Source organism: Acanthochromis polyacanthus, chromosome 14 (genome assembly GCF_021347895.1).
Source record: "Acanthochromis polyacanthus isolate Apoly-LR-REF ecotype Palm Island chromosome 14, KAUST_Apoly_ChrSc, whole genome shotgun sequence".
NCBI classification, from domain to species: Eukaryota; Metazoa; Chordata; class Actinopteri; family Pomacentridae; genus Acanthochromis; species Acanthochromis polyacanthus.
The window spans coordinates 4,570,231-4,589,985 of NC_067126.1; the positions used below are offsets into that span (position 1 = coordinate 4,570,231).

The window sequence follows — 19,755 nt, forward strand, 5'->3', positions numbered from 1 at the left end:
AGAAGTTCTTGGTTCGTGTTCGTGTTTTTCCTGACAGATGGAATAAAAACGGAGTCGGAGCCTCGAGCTTCGGTCTAAATGAAGCCACAAACCTTCATGTTCTCTTCAGCAGTTAGATTTTTTCCACAGACAGAACATTCTGGACTCTGAACACAAAAGAAGCTTCGTGCAAAATAAGATCACATCCAGCTGATCAGAGGATCCGGTTTCACTGCTGCAGCTTCTGGAGGAAAACTTTCTTTAAGGACGTCGGTTTGGATCCTCTCAGACGTAGAAATATCAACTTTTATCTCGAAAAAATAGTCTTAAAATGAGCAGTAAAAGTCATTTTAATGGGAAGCTTTTTTGAAGAATTTAAGTTGTTTTACAGATTTTCTTCATTTTGTTAAATTCCAATAATGTTTTTTTAATCACAGAAGAAAGGTGTTAATGAACAAGTTGACTTATTAAAAACACACACAACAAATAATATACCTTTCTTAGTCTAGTCACTGGTATTATAAGTGAGTAACTAGCCCTCCCACGTTAGCCTCTTGCATGAAAAGCTAATAGCTAGTACTCCACTGCTAGTCACACAAATCACTAGCATCTACCACTTCTGCTCTGCACTAGCGTTCTATAGGCTAGCATCTAGCATTCATGTTCTGTTCACTAGCATCTTATAGGTTAGCATCTGTGCTCTGTTCATGTGCATGCTATGAGCTAGTATGTAGCCTCTATGCTCTGTTCGTTAGCATCCTCTAGGCTAGCATCTAGCATTCATGCTCTGTTCAGTAGCATCCTATAGGCTAGCATCTAGCATTCATGCTCTGTTCACTAGCATCCTATAGGCTAGCATCTAGCATTCATGCTCTGTTCACTATCATCTTATAGTTTAGCATCTAGCATTAATGCTCTGTTCACTAGCATCCTATAGGGTAGCATCTAGCATTCATGCTCTGTTCACTAGCATCCTGTAGGCTAGCATTCATGCTCTGTTAATTAGCATCCTATAGGGTAGCATCTAGCATTCATGCTCTGTTGCTCTGTTCACTAGCATCCTGTAGGCTAGCATCTAGCATTTATGCTCTGTTCACGAGCATCTTATAGTTTAGCATCTAGCATTAATGCTCTGTTCACTAGCATCCTGTAGGCGAGCATTCATGCTCTGTTCACTAGCACCCTATAGGCTAGCATGTAGCATTCATGCTCTGTTCACGAGCATCTTTTAGGTTAGCATCTAGCATTCATACTCTGCTCACTAGCATCCTGTAGGCTAGCATTCATGCATTCATGCTCTGTTCACTAGCATCTAATAGGCTAGCATCTAGCATTCATGCTCTGTTCACTAGCATCTTATAGGCTAGCATCTTGCATTCATGCTCTGTTCACTAGCATCTTATAGTTCAGCATCTAGCATTCATGCTCTGTTCACGAGCATCCTATAGGCTAACATCTAGCATTCATGCTCTGTTCACTAGCATCCTCTAGGCTAGCATCTAGCATTTATGCTCTGTTCACAAGCATCTTATAGGTTAGCATCTAGCATTAATGCTCTGTTCACTAGCATCCTCTAGGCTAGCATTCATGCATTCATGCTCTGTTCAGTAGCATCCTATAGGGTAGCATGTAGCATTCATGCTCTGTTCACTAGCATCTTATAAGTTTGCATCTAGCATTCATGCTCTGTTCACTAGCATCCTATAGGCTAGCATCTAGCATTCATGCTCTGTTCACTAGCATCTTTTAGGTTAGCATCTAGCATTCATGCTCTGCTGACTAGCATCCTGTAGGCTAGCATTCATGCATTCATGCTCTGTTCACTAGCATCCTGTAGGCTAGCATCTAGTCACACAAATCACTAGTGAATGTTCTTAGGCTAGTTGGTCGTATCATAAGCTAGCGAATAGCTTTCTTTGGCTAGTCATTAGGTTATCTGAGTTGCAAACTAGCATTCCCAGACTAGTTATGTCAATCTCTAACCTAGCAACAACAGTAGTCATGAATGAAAGTATTTGCCGCCCTGGAATTTTTCCAGAAAATCCACCATTTCTCCCAGAAATTGTTGCAATTACAAATGTTTTTGGTAAACACTTGTTTATTTCCTTTTAGTGTGTGACATTCCATAGCATCCTTAGCTTAGTGACTAGCATCTGTGGGTTAGTCTTTGGCATTCCATGGCCAATCAGTAGCATCCTTAGCATAGTGACTAGCATCTGTAGGTTAGTCTTTAGCATTCCATGGCTAATTAGTAGCATCCTTAGCCCAGTGACTAGCATCTGTGAGTCAGTCTTTAGCATTCCATGGCTAGTCAGTAGCATCCTTAGCCTAGTGACTAGCATCTGTGAGTTAGTCTTTAGCATTCCATGGCTAGTCATACATTTCAAGGAACAAACACACTGTTGATGCTGTTGAGGTATGGAGGTAGATTAGGTAATGATGTAAACTCTGATTGGAAGAGATCCTGAAGGTCCATCCTCTGGAGAACATGAATGTTCTCAGTACATTTTATAGCGTGTTTTCCTCAGAATTAAATTATAGATTAAAAGCTGACAGCTTGTTGCCATGGAACCAAGTTTGAGCTCAGAGTATTGATCCTCTGGGGAACACGATCGTCCATTACCAGCTCCATGCCTTGATATGAGCACGTTCTCCTGGTCTTCCTTCTTCTTCTGTGGTGTCTGCAGCGCCCCGAGGCGTCATGTGATCATGTGATCATGTGACTTCATGTATGTATTTCAGGCTGCTGACATCACAGCTGTGTGACATCATCGAGTTAAAGATCTGCTCCCCCCAGGTTGAACCTCAGCGTGGCGCATTATTTCAATGATTCACTAAGATGAAGCAGGAAGTGGGCCGTTTATCAGAGGATGTGTTCGTCCTGTATGAAGGACTCTAAATATAAATGTGGTTCTCCGTACGTCCTGCAGTAGATCTGATGTTGGTTCAACTGGAGCAGAAAATGCAGTTAGGGCTATTTATTTTATTTATTCAAAAGGAGGAAAAGCAACGATAAAGTAAAGCTCAGAACCTTAAACATGCAACATTTATATAAGTAAAATAAGGGTTTAGTGCATTAATGTGAAAATAAAGCAGAAAAAATGTGCTTTTATTATTTTACATAACGATTATTGGACTTGTTTGTTTGTTTTGTTGTGTTTTGCTGTTTGTTAGCCCTTTAAGATTTAAACCATTAAAACAAAGAAGCAGCAGAAGAAGAAGAACAGGAAGTAGAAGAAGAGACTTCCTGTTTGCCTCAGGTGTTACTGACAGCTGCAGGTTCTTTCTGCTTCCGAAGGTTTGTGGACTGAACAGAAGCAGCAGGAGGATCCAGGTGGACTGAAGGTACCTGTTCAGGTGAGCTCAGATGTTCACCATCAGCAGCTGGATGTTCAGGTGGAGAGCAGGTGTGGTGGTCTGAGTCGTTGTTAGCCGCTAATTTGTGTTTAATGTGGTCTTTTGTGTCTCTTTGTGGTCTTTTTGTGTCTCTTTGTGGTCTTTTTGTGTCTCTTTGTGATCATTTTTGTCTAATTTTGCTCTTGTTGTGTCTTTGTGGTCATTTTTCATTTCTTCATGGTTCTTTATGTCTCCATTTTCTTCTGGTTGTGTCTTGTACTTTGATAATTTCACATTTGTCGTGTCTCAGTTCAGTCATTTTGATTCTAATTTAACATTTCACTGCACATATATCTATGTTGTAGGTTTGTATATATTAGTGTGTGATGTGGAATGATATGACAATAAAGAACCTTTTGACCTTTTTGATTTTGTGTCTGATTTTTGTATTTGTGCATCTCATTTTGGTCATTTTTATTGTCGTTTTGTGTGTCATTGGGAACATTTTGCATCAAATGTTGTGTTTGCTGCTCATTTTGAATATTTTGTGTGTCATTTTTCTTTTCTTTTATATGTTCATTTATATTAATTTTGATTCAGATTTTTGTTTTGTGTCTGATGTTAGCTGTTTTGCATCCCACTGAGCACATTTTGTGAGTCTTTGTGGTCGTTTGTGTTTGGGTTTGGATATTCTGCGTCTCACTTTGGTCTTTTTAGAGCTTGATTAGTTTTGTAGATCAGTGTCGTACCTTTGCCTCATACTTTTGATTCAGATTTGTGTCTCATTTTCATCTTATCTTATTTTAGCAATTTTGCATCAATTTATGTAAATGTTGTGTTGTTGTTGTTGTAGTCTTTGTGGTCGTTATGCATTTAATTATAGTTATTCTGTGTCTCACTTTGGTCTTTTTATAGCTTGATTCGGTAATTTCATGGATCCTCTTGGTCGTTTTGCGTCTCTTTCTGCTCTGTTTGTGGCTCATTCTGGCCATTTTATGCATCATTTTCATTTTTATGTTCATTTTGTGTCTCTTTGTGGTTATTTTGTGGCTCAGTTCAGTCATTTTTATTCACATTTTTGTCATTTTACGTCACGTTTTGGTCATTTTTATCCTAATTTTTGTTCTCATTGTGATTGTTTTGCATCTAATTTTGCTCGTGTTGTCTCTCTGTGGTCGTTTTCCGTCTCTAAATGGTCTTTATGTCTCATCTTTTCATTTTTTGTCTCATACGTTGATAATTTTACATTAGTTGTATCTCAGTTTGGTCACTTTGATTCTAATTTTTGTCGTTTTGTGTCACAGTGGGATCATTTTGCAGCTCAATTTAAACATTCTGTGCATCATTTTAGTTTTTATTGTAGTTTTGTGCCTCTTTGTGGTCATTTTGTGGCTCAATTTTGTCATTATGCATCCCATTTTGTTTATTTTGCTTCTAATATTTATTGTTTTGTGTCTCATTTTAATCATTTAGAATCTCATTGTACACATTTTGTGAGTCTTTGTTTTCTTTTGTATTTCATATTGGTAATTTTGTTTGTAATTTTGGCAGTTTTTTGTCTCATTGTGATCATTTTTCATCTAATGTTGGTGCGTTTGCAGCTTATTTTGAACATTTTATGAACAATGTTAGTTTCTATTTCAGTTTTGTGTCTCTGTGCTCATTCTCCATCTCTTCCTGGTCTTTCTGTCTCATATTTCTTCTCATTTTAAACCGATCTGCTCTTTAAATCGGCCTCTCCAGATGTTTCCAGATGAACCTGAGCTGTATTTATGTGAATCTTCCTCCGTGTTTCTTCTCCTTCAGCTCCATTATTTAAAACTCACCCCTGACCCACATTCTCCAGTCTCCATCTCTCCGCTCATTGGACGCGGGGACTCGCTCGGGGGCGCGCCTCCGTGCACCCGCTCGGCCTGTGTTTCCAGGAGACTCTCCGACGTGCCCGCGCAAACGCACACACACTCACTTATCCTGCACGCTCCCTCCCTCCCCTCCTCGTACTCCTGGAGCGCGCTCCCGCCAGAGAGCTGTCAGTGGAATGCGCGCCCCCGCGGCCCGTCCTGCACTAATTAGAGCTCTGATGGAGGCTGAACATGGAGCCGCTGCTGCCCTGAAACCTGCAGGAAATATGCGGACTGTTTCTGCGCAAACTGCGGCTTCTCTCTGATCCGCGCAGCTTTTTTTTCTTTTTACTTTCCTCAGGATGAAAACTCAACTTTTCTGTTTCCTCCCGGATCAGTTTTCTGTCAGAACCTCCGGATAAACCCCTCTGTTTTTGCGCACTTGTGCTCCGGTTTGCGGTCGGGATTGTGCTGCGTCACTTTGCGGGTTTAGCGGCCCGCAGCGCTGCGCCTCGACCTGCCACTTCTCTGCGGGCTTTCTGCGGCTCCTGCTCGGCCTGTTTGCGGAGTAAATGCGGAGGATCGAAGCGGACTGGGAGGCTTTCATGTAGCGGCCGCAGAGCTGTGCGTGTTTCTGAGGGATTCTGCGGCTTATATAAGAAGAGGCGACATGTACGCGGGACGCAAGAGGAGAAAACCGGTGCAGAGAGCGTGAGTGGCTTTAAATCTGTTCATTTAATTCACCTTTAGTGCTTTAATTTAAAGTAAAACCCGTTTGGAGACGAACCCGTCTCCAAACGCGTAAAAAACTGCGATAATCCGGAACATTTCAGCCTCTAAATCAACTCAGAAAACAAGTTTCAATCAGAATTTCGTTTCTTTTTCAGCCTAAATTCATTTAAATCACAATTCAGCTGCTAAATGTTCCGTATTTGCTGCAATAAAAGCAGATTTGCGGCTGTTTTCGGTGCGCTGCGGTGCATAAAGCCTGCGGATTATTTCAGGCCTGCAGCAGCAGCAGCAGCAGCGGCCTCGTTCCGCCTTCAGCTGATTCAGTTCCTTCATTAATTTCTATCTGCATCCGTTTATGACATTAATGTAAAAAATAAACCACATCAAACCGGGTTAAAGTTGTTTTTAATGCGCTTTAATGTCAGTTTTTTTCGCGTTTCTGCGCCTCTCCTAGTGCTGCTGTTGCGCCATTTTCTGTCAAAACGCCCTTCAGAGAGTCACCGGAGCGGGTTTATTTCTCTGCAGGTCATTTAGGAGGACATTTAGCTCAGTAAAATGGTGCTTTTTCTGTGGTGTCAGACCAGAGCTGCTTTTTAAATGTCACTTAAACATTCATTTTTTCAGCATAAATCTAATTTTTAAAACAAATTGTTTTGCATTTGAGTCCTGCAGCCCTAAATAAACTTTATTTTCCTGTGATTATTGATGTAAAGCTGCAGATAAAATGTTCCTGAATGCATCCGGAGCCTTTGATCTGCTCTGATGTGATCATTAGTGACTGAATCTGGAAAGTCTCCAACCAGGATTCATCCATCACAAACTGAATTTTAGAGGATAAACGAAGTGAGTTCTGCTGCAGGAAGAGAGTTTATTTATTTATTCACGGCAAACGGTTTAATCTGGATGCAGAAACTGAAGAATAAATCCTGTAAATAGAGACTCAGCGTCTGACAAAACCCCATAATCCTCCCTGTGCTGCGTTCAAGGCTGCGGAAAATGCAGAAATGCGTCGCTTTAAAACCGAAAAAATCCAAATATAGAGCAGGAAATGTTCACTTTTTGATGCTTTTATTAGATTTTTCTGCCCATTTTTGAAGCCTAATCTGCAGCAGATGTCTATAACTACTAGATTTGTTTGATATAAAGCAGTTTGTTGCAGCAGAAAGGCTAAAAACTGCGAGCAGGATGAGTTTGATGTGAAGTGACAGCAGGATGGAGCAGCTCTGTCTGTTGTCACACACTTTGATTCAGAGCACAAACAAACAGTTTGTGATGCAGCAGGAGGTAAAAGCAGCAGCAGCAGAGGCCTTTAACTGGGAAATAAAACTATATGTAGCATTATTTTAGCACTAAATCTGCAAAAACAGCAAATAAAATGACATTTTTTTCATCATAAATTCACATTTTAATGACAGGAATTAATGAGGCAGAAAATATTTGTAGTTAAAGTTAAAAAATCTGACAAAGAAACACAAATTCTATCAGAAAACTTCATGTTTGTGTGTTTATTTTTTGCGTTTAATTAAAAGAGGACTTTGCACCATTTAATCCTCGCTGCTGATTGGCTGTGAGTGCTGACGTCCAGCCAATCAGAGGGAGCGGTGGGCGGGACCCTGCTGACGTCACAGAGAGGCTTCAGAGCTGAAATAAAACATTTAAAGGTGAATTATTTTATTTGGAATCAGTGAAAATAGATTTAAAAATGCAGATAAACGGAAAAATCCTGAATGTTGCAGCTAATAATTATTTAACATCTTTATATAAACGTGTTTAATGTGGATAAAAAGGCTTTTATTGGAATTATGATATTAAATTAAGAAAAAGTGAGTTTTATATGGTTATAAAGCCTTTATTATGATGTTTAATAAAGAAAAAAAATATTTTGGTCAGAAATGTCGATTATAAAATTAAGTAAAGAAATAATGAGTTGATGCAGTAAGAAAGCCTTTAATTATGAAATTAAATAAAGAAAAGAGTTTTATGTGGTCACAAAAGTCTTTATTATGATTATTATTCAAATATTATTAAATATCATATTAGATATAGAAATAATGACTTTAATGTGGTTAGAAAGACCTTTGTTGTGATGTTTATTTTAATAAATCAACAAAAACAAGTTTTACTTTGTCAGAAAGTCTTTATTATGATTATTAGGATACTAAATAAAGAAAACATTTTATAATGTGCTGATAGGAGCCTTCATTGTGATGTTTTTTGTATTAAATCAACAAAACATGAGATTTAAAGTGTTAATATACAAATTATGTGAACAAAAAGAGAGAAGATATAAATGTTTTTCCTGTTTATGTCTTTTTTTAAACATTGTAAGGTTTAATTAACCGCATTAAAAAACAGACAAACATGTTTTATTTCAGTCTGTAAGGAAAAAACAGTTTTTGTTTTATATAAATAATGAAGTTTGTGCTTTTTAAGCCTGAATATTGATCAGTTTGAGGCAATAAAACATCCAATAAATTACCTTTAAGTTCATAAAATGATGGAAATTCAGCTGCATTTAAAGGTTTCTTTATTACGATGATTTTTAGGAAGAAATTTTACTTATTTGATACTTAACACATAATAATTTTAATTTAAATTGAAATATTTGAATTCTATCATTGTGCATCAGTTTTTATGCATTTTAACCAAATAAAATTCCACATTTTTTGTTATTTTTAAGGCTTTGTGGTGAAGAGTTTTTATTATTTTGTACAATTAATTGAAATATTACTGAAATACAGCCAAGGTTTTAATTTTTTAATGAAGATAAAATGATGGTTTTTAATTAAATGAAGACATTTTACCCTCCAAAGGATTTTCTGCACCGATAAAAGAAACACGCAGCCAAATACACACCATAGATTTTATTTTTTGGTTTGTTTCAGTGAAAAATGAATAAAATGAGAATTTCCACTAAAAAGCTGAAAAATGAGAACAAAAAGTGAAATAAACACAGAAAAACAGCAGATTTATTGAAGAAACTGAATGTTTTTAATCGTATTAGTGTCTCAAAAATGTCATAACTGAAATATTTTCTGTAATTTCTTGATTTGATATTTAAATTTTGTCTTTAAAAAGCAGCTTTAACTGACAGAATCTCATAATTTATAATGGCTAAAGCTCCAAAAACCTTCAGTTCAGTTTGTTTTTTATGTTTAAACTCTTACAGTTGGACTAAATAAAACTAATTTAAAAGAATTTAATTCATTTTTTTACAGTTTAAAAGGATTCAGTTGAATGAAAACAAATAAAATCAAGTGTCCCAAAGTCAGAAACATTTGAGATTTTAAGCTCTCTTGGTGTAAAAATCCAAATATTCTCATAATATGACATTAGAATTAACCTGCTTCAGTTCCAGCTGCTTTAATGTGATAATTTTTATTGTTTTGTGATATTTTAGAAGCTGATTTTACCAGTTGTCCTTTTTTGTTTAATTTTTTAGTGTTTTTTTATATTAATTTGTTCTATAGCTAATTTTCTCTGTTTCTGTGTTGCTCTATTTTTGTTTTTTGCTCATATTTTTGCAGTTTTCTAACAGAACTTTGGTGTAAAATGTGATTTGTTGAAAAAATAAATTGGATTATTTTTCCAGATATTTGTTAAATTAAAAGGAGTGGCCGACCAGAAATGATTTAATCTTTTAACATTTAACAACATAAACCAAATGTTTAATGCAGATTTCTGTTATTCAGATCTTCAGCAGAATAAATTAATTCTGACTATTCTACAGATTTCTGCAGCTAAATTCTGATTCCACTTTCAGATTCCTACAACCTTTCTACAGATTCATCCTTTATCTCTTTTTTAAATTCTAGGTCACATTTTTAGATCTTAAATCCAGTTTGAACTGATCAGAACGATGCTGGAGAATCTCCTCACAACGTAACGACAGAAATATACGATGAGATGGAGAAATGAATTTTCGACATAGCTCCAGTATTTAGCCAGGCAGGCAGCTTAGCAGCTCGGCTAGCAGCTCAGCTAGCGAAAAGTATGGGGCAGCTGGCCCCCCCACATCAAAGTCTGCCCTAACGTGCTTTTTTTTCCCACACTGACCGGCTCAGATAGTCTCATTGAGTGTCCCGCAACATACTAGAGATGAGAAGTGAACGAAAACCTCCACATTACCTGGTGATCGCTCTTTGTTGTGGTCTGTATCCAAATCTCAGGACGCTAGAAAGCAAATCTCGTTCCGAAATCGTGTGATAGCGAGCTATCGTCTCGCTGAGACTATCTGAGCTGGTCAGTGTGGGGAAAAAAAGCATGGGGGGGCAAGTTGTCCCATACTTTTCGCTAGCCGAGCTGCTAGCTGAGCTGCTAAGCTGTCTGCCTGGCTAAATACTGGAGCTATGTCTAAAATTCATTTCTCCATCACTCACATGTATGAAATGACATGAAAACAGACCCCAGGTTTAAAAAAAACGAAGTTCCCCTTTAAACTTTACCTCCTAGATGTTCTGATATCTTCTGGTCTTAAACTTTATCTTCTCCTCTGTCGGTCCTTCAGGGTGAAGCAACCTCCAGCTGAAGGCTCCAAGTCCAACCCGTCCAAGCGGCACCGGGACCGTCTGAACGGGGAGCTGGAGCGTCTGGCCGGACTGCTGCCGTTTCCTGAGGAGGTGACGGCCAGTCTGGACAAACTGTCCATCCTGAGGCTCAGCGTCAGCTACCTGAGGGCCAAGAACTTCTTCTCTGGTAGGTCTGGAGGTCATTAATGATCAGGTTCTGGTTCTGGAACCAGGATGCTGCTGCTTTAGTCGTTGGTTTTCATCCTTCTTCAATGCCAACGCCTGATCTCAGAGTTCCACCAAACTGAACCAGAAAGTTCTGCTTTGCGCCGTCTCTTCATCGTGTTTCTTTACCTTCAGTTTGGTTGTTTTTCCATCATCCCACTGACAGTGTTAGACTCTAAATAATTGTTTTAGCTCAGTTCTAAGGTTGTTGCTAGAGGTACGGAGCCGTACCCGTAGCCTGTGGACTACGGATATGGCACTTTCCATTTGCCAATCAGATACGCGAGATCTGGTCACGTGACTCCCGGTAGACGCTAGCGGTACGGAACCGTAGCATCGGTACTACAGGTACAGACCCTAAACCTGACCCTAACACTAACCTTAACCTTTGCTTACCTTTCAACAGTTTGCAGTGGTTAGCAACTTCTTGACTCGTGAGACTCGCGTACGGGTCCGTATCTGTCTGGCAAATGGAAAGTGCCGTATCCATAGCCCACAGGCTACGGGTACGGGTCCATATCTGTAGACACTACCCAGTTCTAAAGCTTCTCTTCAATCTGTTAATGGAGAATTAAATGAATTATCTGCTGGTCAAAGTGTGCAGAACTTTGATCTGTGGTTCTTTGGTTGGATCTGAACACATTTGGGCTCCGTGTTGTTAGCTTAGCTTAGCTTAGCTTAGCACAGCAACTAAATACAAAGTGTTGTCATCCATCGATTTGACAACTTCCTTTTGTGTGTTTTTGAGCTTCTAGAATGGTTTTTAATGTCAGTTATTTGCCTTTTTTGTAGTAGCTGGTTCATTAGAAGGTAGCATTTGGTTGAAATATTCCTTTAAGACCATAAATAGTTTGGATAGAAAGTGGTAGTATGCAGGTGAACAAACCTTTGAAAAGCTTTAGTTTGACAGGAAGTACTTTTTTGATTGGAAAAACCTTTCAAACCAGAACCTGTCAGTTTAACTGGACTATTTAGTTGAAATAAATCTCTGAAACCATAAATATTTGGACAGAAAGTTGTATCAGGGTGGAATAAACCTTTAAAGCCATAAAAGGTTTGACAGAAAGTAATGTTTTGATTTAAGTAAACCTTTTAAAAAGTATTTGAACAGGAAGTGGTATTTTAAGTGGACCAAAACTCTAAAACTATAACTAGCAGTAGGTGGAAAGTACTATTTGGATGAATTTAAACCTTTAAAATCTGAACATTGTGGACTGTTTGGGTGGGAAAAAAAACTCTACAACCATAGTTACTTGGACAGAAAGTATAATGGGTGGACACAGCAGCTGGGCTCCGTGTTGTGCAGAGTTGTCAGCTTAGCTTAGCACAGCACAAATTGCTGCCATCCATCAACTTCACAACTTCCTGTTGTGTGTTTTTTTGCTTCTAGAACCACATTTGAGTTCACATAAACCTTCTACAGTAAAGATTCTTCATGAAACGGAGTTCTGGGACACCTCAATCCAAGCGTTTCCGTTGCTGCTGTTGAGAAACAGATGAAGCAACGGTTGACGATCTCTGCTGTTTTGTTGTTTTGTTTCCTGCAGCTACAAATTTGCATGAAACTCTGCAAAAAGCACAAACTCTCTCTGTTTTAGTATCCGATTGTCTATTTATTTATTTATAAGTGACTTCCAGCGTAACTTTCCAGATTTGTCCTTATTAAAGGTTAAGATGTTGTGTTGTTGGTTCTTGGAGGTTCTGGTTCCACTTGAAGCTTGTTTATTTGGTTTGTGTTGCTGATTTAAAGCTGTTTGTCCAACATGGACCTTCTCCTGACGTCCTCCATGTCTCCTGCAGACTCTAAACCTTCTCCTGACGTCCTCCATGTCTCCTGCAGACTCTAAACCTTCTCCTGACGTCCTCCATGTCTCCTCCAGACTCTAAACCTTCTCTGGACGTCCTCCAAGTCTCCTCCAGACTCTAAACCTTCTCTGGACGTCCTTCCTGTCTCCTGCAGACTCTGAACCTTCTCTGGACGTCCTCCATGTCTCCTGCAGACTCTAAACCTTCTCCTGACGTCCTCCATGTCTCCTGCAGACTCTAAACCTTCTCCTGACGTCCTCCATGTCTCCTGCAGACTCTAAACCTTCTCTGGACGTCCTCCATGTCTCCTGCAGACTCTAAACCTTCTCTGGACGTCCTCCATGTCTCCTGCAGACTCTAAACCTTCTCTGGACGTCCTCCATGTCTCCTCCAGACTCTAAACCTTCTCTGGACGTCCTCCATGTCTCCTCCAGACTCTAAACCTTCTCTGGACGTCCTCCATGTCTCCTCCAGACTCTAAACCTTCTCTGGACGTCCTCCATGTCTCCTGCAGACTCTAAACCTTCTCTGGACGTCCTCCATGTCTCCTCCAGACTCTAAACCTTCTCTTGACGTCCTCCATGTCTCCTCCAGACTCTAAACCTTCTCTTGACGTCTTCCATGTCTCCTGCAGACTCTAAACCTTCTCTGGACGTCCTCCATGTCTCCTGCAGACTCTAAACCTTCTCTGGACGTCCTCCATGTCTCCTCCAGACTCTAAACCTTCTCTGGACGTCCTCCATGTCTCCTCCAGACTCTAAACCTTCTCTGGACGTCCTCCATGTCTCCTCCAGACTCTAAACCTTCTCTGGACGTCCTCCATGTCTCCTCCAGACTCTAAACCTTCTCTGAGCGTCCTCCATGTCTCCTCCAGACTCTAAACCTTCTCTGAGCGTCCTCCATGTCTCCTCCAGACTCTAAACCTTCTCTGGACGTCCTCCATGTCTCCTGAAGACTCTAAACCTTCTCTGGACGTCCTCCATGTCTCCTGAAGACTCTAAACCTTCTCTGGACGTCCTCCATGTCTCCTCCAGACTGGTCCACGTTGGTGTCCATCAGAGCGTCCGTCTGTTATTTTAGAGCGAGTGCTGCATTGCGGCCGTCGCTGCTCCTGCATCATGAATAATTGAGGGAAACCCTGGAGTTTAAAGAATTTATGAAATGGAGGCAGAGCTGTTTGTTTAAGATGTGAAATGGCTGTTAGAGACGGAGGTAGGAGAAGAAACGGTCGTGTTGGTGGTTTAGCGTTGATCTGAGGAGCTTCAGAGGAGCCAAACCAGACAGTTCAAGAACATCTACAAGTTCTTGTTTGCGTTGGTTTTTAGCTCGTGTTGTGTTTTGTTTGTCTCGTTTTGACTCATTTTTTACATTTTATTCGTCTTTTGTATCATTTTGTGCCTTTTTAAAATCATTTTGTCGTTTTTGTCATTTTGCATCTGGTTTTCACGTGTCTTTGGGACAATTTTGTCCATTTGTGGTCATTTTATGTTTTTCTTTTCCTGTCTTGTGTCTCATTTTTGCATTTTTTTAAAATCTTGTGTCATTTTGTGTCTTGTTTTTCTCATTTTCACTCGTTTTTGTCATTTTGTGTCACTGTTTCATCGTTTTGTGTCTTGATCTGGTCATTTTGTGCGTCTTTGGGACAGTTTTGTGTCTTTACGTTGACTTTATGTATCTTTGTTGTTGTTTGTCTGTACATATTTTGTCATTTTGTGTCTCATTTTGGTCACATTATGATTCTTTGGGACTGTTTCGTCCATTTGTGGTTATTTTGTTTCTTGTTTTTGTTGTTATTTCATTTCATTAGTGTAATTTCATGTCTTGTTTGTCTCATTTTGACTAATTTTGTGTCTCATTTGTGTTGTTTTGTGCTTGTTTTGTGTCTCATTCATGTTATATCGTGTCTCTTCATTGATCCAGGATGTTTTATTTTCCTCCCAGTCTCTCTTATTGTCTCTGTTTCGTGTCTTGTTTGTCTCATTTTGACCCATTTTTTGTGATCTCATGGGTCTTTGGGACCATTTTGTCTCTTTATGTTTGCTTTGTGTCTCGTTTTTGTTGTTTTCTATCATTTTGTGTGTCATTTTTGTCATTTTTTTTGTATCATTTCGTGCCTCGTTGTGGACACCTTGTGTGTCTTTGGGAAGTTTGTGGTCGTTTTGTGTCTCATTTCTCTTGGGTTGTCTGGTTTCTGTTTTGTTTTGCATTTGTGTCCTTTTGTGTTGCGTTTTTGTCTTTGGGACAGTTTTGTCACTTTGCATTTACTTTGTGCCTCCTTTTTGTTGTCGTTTTTGTGACTTTTCAGTGTTTTATCATTTTGTATCTAATTATTTGTCATTTTCTGTCTCATTTGTGTCGTTTTCTGTCTTATTTTTGATGTTTTCTGTCTCGTTTTTGTCATTTCTTGCGTCTTTGACACAGTTTTGTGTCTTTATGTTTACTTTTTTGGTCATTCTATGTCTCATTTTTCTTGTTTTCTGTCTCGTTTTTGGACATTCGTGTCTTGTTTTGGTCATTTTGTGTCTCTTTGTCACAGTTTTGTCTCCATGTACAACATATACACACGTGGACAAAATTGTTGGTACCCCTCAGTTAAAGAAGGAAAAACCCACAATTCTCACTGAAATCACTTGAAACTCACAAAAGTAACAATAAATAAAAAATTATTGAAAATTAAATAATCAAAAACAGCCATTACTTTTGAATTGTTGATTAACATAATTATTTAAAAAAAACAAACTAATGAAACAGGCCTGGACAAAAATGATGGTACCTCTATAAAAGATTGAAAACTATTTGACCAGAGTGACATGATTAACTCAGGTGTGTCATTTAATTGACATCACAGGTGTTTCCAAACTCATAATCAGTCAGTCTGCCTATTTAAAGGGAGACAAGTAGTCACCCTGCTGTTTGGTGAAAAGGTGTGTACCACACTGAACATGGACAACAGAAAGCGAAGGAGAGAATTGTCCCAGGACATCCGAAAAAAAATGATAGACAAACATCTTAAAGGTAAAGGCTATAAGACCATCTCTAAACAGCTTGAAGTTCCTGTGACAACAGTGGCTCATATTATTCAGAAGTTCAAGACCCACGGGACAGTAGCCAACCTCCCTGGACGTGGCCGCAAGAGGAAAATTGATGACAAATTGAAGAGACGGATCGTTCGAATTGTATCCAAAGAGCCCAGAGCAACCTCCAAAGAAATTAAAGGTGAACTCCAAGGCCAAGGTACATCAGTGTCAGATCGCACCATTCGTCGTTGTTTGAGCCAAAGTGGACTTCATGGGAGACGACCAAGGAGGACACCACTGCTGAAAAAAACTCATAAAAAAGCCAGACTGGAATTTGCAAAAATGCATGTTGACAAGCCACAAAGCTTCTGGGAGAATGTCCTTTGGACAGATGAGACCAAACTGGAGCTTTTTGGTAAGGCACATCAACTCTATGTTCATAGACTCAAAAACCAAGCATACGAAGAAAAGAACACTGTCCCTACGGTGAAACATGGAGGAGGCTCAGGAATGTTTTGGGGCTGCTTTGCTGCATCTGGCACAGGGTGTCTTGAAAGTGTGCAAGGTACGATGAAATCTGAAGACTATCAAGGCATTCTGGAGAGAAATGTGCTGCCCAGTGTCAGAAAGCTTGGTCTCAGTCGCAGGTCATGGGTCTTCCAACAGGACAACGATCCAAAACACACAGCCAAAAACACCCAAGAATGGCTGAGAGAAAAGCGTTGGACTATTCTAAAGTGGCCTTCTATGAGCCCAGATCTGAATCCCATTGAACATATGTGGAAGGAGCTGAAACATGCCATTTGGAGAAGACACCCATCAAACCTGAGACAACTGGAGCTGTTTGCTCATGAGGAGTGGGCCAAAATACCTGTTGACAGCTGCAGAACGCTCATTGACAAATACAGAAATCGTTTAATTGCAGTGATTGCCTCAAAAGGTTGTGCAACAAAATATTAAGTTATGGGTACCATCATTTTTGTCCAGCCCTATTTCATTAGTTTGTTTTTTTAAATAATTATGTTAATCAACAATTCAAAAGTGATGGCTGATTTTGATTATTTAATTTTCAATAAATTTTTATTTATTGTTACTTTTGTGAGTTTCAAGTGATTTCAGTGAGAATTGTGGGTTTTTCCTTCTTTAACTGAGGGGTACCAACAATTTTGTCCACGTGTGTATTTACCCGTCTCTATTTTTACCACCTCTACAAACCTTTTCTCTCTACTTTGCATACATATCTGTAAAGCTTCACGCCTCTTCATGAGAACCAGGTCTTGTCTTTCCTTTCCTGCTGGAGCTCTGGCTGTGGAGTTCCTCGTCCCGTCCAGGAGCTTATGGCAGAATTCTGCGTCTCCTCGGCCTGTCACAGTGAATTATTGATCGTGGATTTCAGTACCAATAGGTCAGGGTGTAGCACCGCACACTAACCCTGTTGTCTAACTGCATTAGCCTACTTCCTGGACAGTCTCTAAGTAATTAACGAGCTCAGGGCTCTTACATGAGGAGCTCTGAGACCCTCTGGACTCTCTGTTGGTGGATAAACAGCGATGCCTGCCGGTCCTGGGAACGGCAGTTTGGACGCCGTTCGATGCCTTCATCAAGTATTAAAATGCGTCTCTTTGTGTGCAGTTTAAGCTTAATTGAACTCAAACAGCCCCGAATGCAGCGCAGGACTGGAGCAGAGCTGCAGCAGAGCCCAGTTAATCTGGTATTATCCAGCCCAGCGGCCATCTTTGTTGTGGTCAGGAGCTGCAGTAAGGATCAGCTGATCTGCTGCTCAGAGAAGCTTCACAGCTGGATCTGTGACGGTTAACGAGTGATGAAGAGACAAAATGACTGCAATGAGATGTGAAATGACTAAAATCCAACACAAAAGCAAATGTGACACAAAATGGCCAAAATAGAAGAAAAACGAACATACAGAGATCCAAACTGACCACAGAGACAAAAAAATTCAATTTGAGACACAAAATGACACAAAAAATAAAAAAGAAACATACTGGCAACAAAGAGAAAGAAAATGACGATAATCAGACACAGAATGTCATAAACATGGCACAAAACAAACCAAATTTAACAAAAACAACCAAAAAAGATAAAAATGAGCACAAAAATAATATAATACAGTCACGTTTTCACTGATTCTGATAAAATCAGATGTAAAGAGTCCAAAATGGGGTAAAAAAAATACCCCGAAAGAGACAGTCACCTCAAAGAGTAGCAAAACCACTAAAATAATGATGATGCTGCCACCACCGTGCTTCACGTCACGATGCCGCCTCCACCGTGCTTCACATCATGATGCTGCCACCACCGTGCTTCACGTCATGATGCTGCCTCCACCGTGCTTCACGTCATGATGCCGCCTCCACCGTGCTTCACGTCATGATGCCGCCTCCACCGTGCTTCACGTCATGATGCCCTTCACGTCATGATGCCGCCACCACCGTGCTTCACGTCATGATGCCGCCTCCACCGTGCTTCACGTCATGATGCCGCCTCCACCGTGCTTCACGTCATGATGCCGCCTCCACCGTGCTTCACGTCATGATGCCGCCTCCACCGTGCTTCACGTCATGATGCCCTTCACGTCATGATGCCGCCACCACCGTGCTTCACGTCATGATGCCGCCTCCACCGTGCTTCACGTCATGATGCCGCCTCCACCGTGCTTCACGTCATGATGCCGCCTCCACCGTGCTTCACGTCATGATGCCGCCACCACCGTGCTTCACGTCATGATGCCGCCTCCACCGTGCTTCGCGTCATGATGCCGCCTCCACCGTGCTTCACGTCATGATGCCGCCTCCACCGTGCTTCACATCATGATGCCGCCTCCACCATGCTTCACATCATGATGCCGCCTCCACCGTGCTTCACATCATGATGCCGCCACCACCGTGCTTCACATCATGATGCCGCCTCCACCGTGCTTCACATCATGATGCCGCCTCCACCGTGCTTCACATCATGATGCCGCCTCCACCGTGCTTCACATCATGATGCCGCCTCCACCGTGCTTCACATCATGTTGCCGCCACCATTGTGCTTCACATCATGATGCCGCCACCACCGTGCTTCACATCATGATGCCGCCACCACCGTGCTTCGCGTCATGATGCCGCCTCCACCGTGCTTCACGTCATGATGCCGCCTCCACCGTGCTTCACATCATGATGCCGCCTCCACCATGCTTCACATCATGATGCCGCCTCCACCGTGCTTCACATCATGATGCCGCCACCACCATGCTTCACATCATGATGCCGCCTCCACCGTGCTTCACATCATGATGCCGCCTCCACCGTGCTTCACATCATGATGCCGCCTCCACCGTGCTTCACATCATGTTGCCGCCACCATTGTGCTTCACATCATGATGCCGCCACCACCGTGCTTCACATCATGATGCCGCCACCACCGTGCTTCACATCATGATGCCGCCACCACCGTGCTTCACAGTGGGGTTGGTTCTTTTGTAAATATGTTCAGTGTGTAGTTTCCACCAAACAAAACATCCATTCTAATTCACAAAAAGCTGAAGCATGTTATAATAATGTCTCACATTGTGTCCTACTTGCAGTGTGAGTAATTCCATCTGGAGTATGGGAGGAATTTTCTGTGTTTACGGTGTAGAAAGGCCTGACGAGATCCTGGCTGACACAGCTGGGCTAATAAAGGCTCTCCTGGATTCTTAGAAAAGTCTACGCCTGAAGCCAGACGTCGTCCTTTTGCCTCCTGCTGAGCCCGTCCATCCGACCCGACCTCCTCTGGAAGGTTTGAAAGGCTGTAGGAGTCACATGATGCCGTTATATGACCACAACTCTGTCAGACGAATACACAGCTCCATGGTTTAGGGATAGGACCTGCAGCTGGAGGTGAAACCATGATTAATGCTGTCATTCTGCAGCTCTAATGTAAATATTTATTAGCAGAAACAATCCCTGATTCACTGACAGGTGAACACACTGCTGCAGGTTTAACAGAACATGCATGAATGGAATACCAGAAACAGTATTTTAATATAAACGGTCACTCAGAGTTCCTGTATTTATGAGGTTTGTAGCGTCCAGGTCAATTAATTGGTCAATATCTAATCATAATCTAATTGTGTTACTTTCTCAAGGAGGAAATATGAGACATAAAATGACCAAAAACAAAAACTTTCTACAAACGGATGCAGAAACAATCGAGATGTGTTCTCAAACGACCGAATCAGGATTAAAAACTACCAAAAGGAGATGTAAAGGGACGCACAATCAACAATATTAGTACAAAATGGGACAACAAAGGAGACAAAATGGTAGC

At 40.7% G+C, this 19,755-nt stretch overlaps 1 protein-coding gene across 1 annotated transcript in view; it reads left to right on the top strand.

The window, feature by feature from the left end:
• The first annotated feature begins 5,826 nt into the window (after positions 1 to 5,826).
• LOC110967257 (aryl hydrocarbon receptor-like) overlaps positions 5,827 to 19,755 on the top strand; it is a 47,669-nt gene continuing 33,740 nt past the window's right edge. Inside the window, exons 1-2 of the mRNA XM_051959393.1 lie at positions 5,827 to 5,867; positions 10,396 to 10,583. Coding sequence (XP_051815353.1) covers positions 5,827 to 5,867; positions 10,396 to 10,583 — 229 coding nt within the window. The remainder of the gene's footprint in view (positions 5,868 to 10,395; positions 10,584 to 19,755) is intronic.